Source organism: Eimeria acervulina, genomic scaffold (assembly GCF_000499425.1).
Source record: "Eimeria acervulina Houghton genomic scaffold, Eah_scaff1673, whole genome shotgun sequence".
In the NCBI taxonomy this organism is placed as follows: domain Eukaryota; phylum Apicomplexa; class Conoidasida; order Eucoccidiorida; family Eimeriidae; genus Eimeria; species Eimeria acervulina.
This window is the reverse complement of record NW_013550154.1, coordinates 1,632-4,726: the sequence shown is the minus strand read 5'-3', so window position 1 is coordinate 4,726 and position 3,095 is coordinate 1,632. Positions and strand designations below refer to the sequence as shown.

Here is a 3,095-nt window from a genome sequence, read left to right as displayed (position 1 = left end):
GCAAGAGCAGCAGCAGCAGCAGCAGCAGCAGCAGCAGCAGCAGCAGCAGCAAAGGAAGACCTGCAATGTGCTGCAGCTCTCGCTTTATTTTAGTGCAGCCTCTGCAGCATTTAAAAATAAAAATTGCTGCTCTCGGGACGCACTTCTCTCTCGCTCTAACCAACACTGTAATTTTAACTCCCTGTTATATTTAAGTTAATTTATCTTAATTATTAAATAAATAAATAAATAAATAATTAAATAAATAATATAAATATATATTTATTTATTTATTTATGTCTATGGTTGTATAGGGTTTAGGGTTTCTGGTGTAGGGTTTAGAATTTCTTTTTGAGTGCTTCTTGTTTCTTGTCCCTGTCTCTTCTACCGTTTAGGGTTTAGGGTTTAGGGTTTAGGGTTTAGGGTTTAGGGTTTAGGGTTTAGGGTCGGCGACCACCGAGATCTACACTCTTTCCCTACACGACGCTCTTCCGATCTTTTTATGGTTTATGGTTTAGGGTTTAGGGTTTAGGGTTTAAGGTATTTTAATGATACGGCGACCACCGAGATCTACACTCTTTCCCTACACGACGCTCTTCCGATCTTTTTATGGTTTATGGTTTAGGGTTTAGGGTTTAGGGTTTAAGGTATTAGGGTTTAGGGTTTAGGGTTTAGGGTTTAGGGTTTAGGGTTTAGGGTTTAGGGTTTAGGGTTCTTTAGGGTTATAGGGTTTAGGGTTTAGGGTTTAGGGTTTAGGGTTTAGGGTTTAGGGTTTAGGGTTTAGGGTTATGATGAATGTGTGCAGGGTCGCGTGTATTCGTGGGGTGTAAACGATTTAAATCAGCTTGGGGTGTCTCCGCACCTACGTCTCCCGCTGTCTCCTTTTCTAGGAGACAATTACGCACCCCCTAAACCTTTTACCTTTGAACCTCTTGAGCTTTGGCTGCCTCCCCAGCAGCAGCAGCAGCAGCAGCAGCAGCAGCAGCAGTTTTTTTATTTGATTGCTGCAGGTCCGTTTACAGGGTTTGCTGCTGCTGTACAGACACCGCAAGCAGCAGCAGATGCAACAGATGCAGCTTTAGTTAATGCTTCTTTAATTCGTAAGAGAGTTTTTTGTAGGTCAAGATCTTCTGTTGGCTGGGAGCAGCGGAAGCTGTCTGCTTCTCTTTCTCTGACAGCAGCAGCAGCAGCTGCTGCTGCTGCTGCTGCTTCCCCTGCTGCTGCAGCTGCTGCTGCACCAAACAACAATGTGCAGCACCTTCTATCTCTCACTCGAGGAGACAGCAACCTAACGGGATTTGAATGGGGGGGTTTGTTAAGACGAGAGAGCAGCTTCCAGGAGACCCCAGCAACAGCAGCAGCAGCAGCAGCAGCAGCGGCAGCAGCAGCAGCAGCAGCAGCAGCTTCAAGCCTAGCAGGTGTATCTGCAGAGGAGTTGCTGCGCTATATTGAGGGAGCACGCAGCACTGGCGACATTGAGCCCCTAAAGAATATTGTTTTAATTGTATTTAGAGATGTTTATCGTTTAAATGCATCTTTCTGTTATCCCGGACAAGGAAGTCTCCCAGACTTTGAGGGTTTAGCTGCGGTGTATAGGCAGCTCCCTCAAGAAGCCCTTCCTATTGTTTTTACTGCATTTTCTTCTCTTATTCGAACTGTTGTCAAGATGGTAGAGTTTCTTAAGCGGCCAGATCAAGTAAAATTTATCTTCGTTGTTCTTGCATGCACACCCCTTTATCAAGGCTTCTGCCAGCAGCAACAGCAGCAGCAGCAGCAGCAGCAGCAGCAGCAGCAGCAGCAGCAGCAGCGGCAGCAGGGGGAGCAAGGAGCGGCAATGCAACATACCCCACACACCCCCCCACAAGGAGACACAAGGGGATCCGATCCCAACGCCTCTTCAGATGCTGCACAAACACAGCAGCAGCGGCAGCAGCAGCAGCAGAAGCAGCAGCTGCTGCAGCAGGGAGAGATGCTTTACTCTGCTGTTCTGCATCTGCTGTTTCACCTTCCTCCTGAGGGGAAGAGGAGCTTCTTGCGTCTCGCTATGGAGTTCCCAGACTCTTTATTTGAGTAAGGAGACACTTGCTTTTTATCTGTCTCTTTTCGTCTCTTTGTCTGTCTCCTTTTGTCTCTTTGTCTGTCTCCTTCTGTCTCGTCTTTTGTCTTCATCTCTGTCTCTTCTCTGTCTCTTTATCTGTCTCTTTATCTGTCTCTTTATCTGTCTCTTTATCTGTCTCTTTATCTGTCTCTTTATCTGTCTCTTTTTGTATATTTATCTGTCTCCTTTTGTCTCTCTATCTGTCTCCTTTTGTTTCTTCTTTTGTCTCTTTCTCTTTCTCTGTCTCTGTCTCTGTCTAATACATTAAACACATTATAAATAAATAAATTAAACAAATAAATAAATAAATAAATAAGATATATTATATATATTTGTAGTTATATTGCGTGTTGCTGTGTATACAGGACGGCTCTGGTGTCTCCGGCAGTTTGTTTTTTAGGGTTTTGTTTGTCAGCTGCAGGAGAGAGATATAGGATTTGTGATAAGGTGTGGCATGCAGTATCTTTATTACAATTATTATTTAGAGCAAATAAAGAAAGCAATAGACGAGTGCTGCTGCTTCATACAGGAGCAGCAGCAGCAGCAGCAGGTGGAGCAGCAGGAGCAGCAGCAACTGCAGCAGCAGCAGCAACAGCAACTAAAATACCTATTGAAAAGTTTCAAGTGCAGCAAATTGCTGCTTATGTAGATCCTGCTAAAGAAGTCGCTGCGTTTGGTGACTTTATTTCAAGACAAAGTTATTTACAAGCCTCTAATAAAAATAATATCAGACAAAACAGTAAGTCTTTAATCCTCTACCCCTCTGTGCATACACCTAAACACAAACAAAGACAAAAAGCAAAGAACAAACAAACAGACAGACAAACGACTAGCTGTTTAGCTAGCTAGCTAGCTAGCTAAACAGCTAGCTAGTTAGCTAGCTAACTAGCTAGCTAGCTAGATAAACAGCTAGATAGCTAAGGAGTCAAGCAGCTAGCTAAACAGGTAGGTAGACAGATAGATATGCAGATAGATAGATAGATGCATTGCTAGCTAGCTAGCTAGCAATGCATCTATC

General features: G+C 43.8%; 1 protein-coding gene across 1 annotated transcript in view; it reads left to right on the top strand.

The window, feature by feature from the left end:
- Positions 1-784: 784 nt before the first annotated feature.
- EAH_00062080 (ubiquitin-transferase domain containing protein, putative) overlaps positions 785-3,095 on the top strand; it is a gene marked incomplete at both ends in the record, with an annotated part of 3,699 nt that continues 1,388 nt past the window's right edge. The window contains 2 exons of the mRNA XM_013396934.1: positions 785-2,049; positions 2,443-2,753. Coding sequence (XP_013252388.1) covers positions 785-2,049; positions 2,443-2,753 — 1,576 coding nt within the window. The remainder of the gene's footprint in view (positions 2,050-2,442; positions 2,754-3,095) is intronic.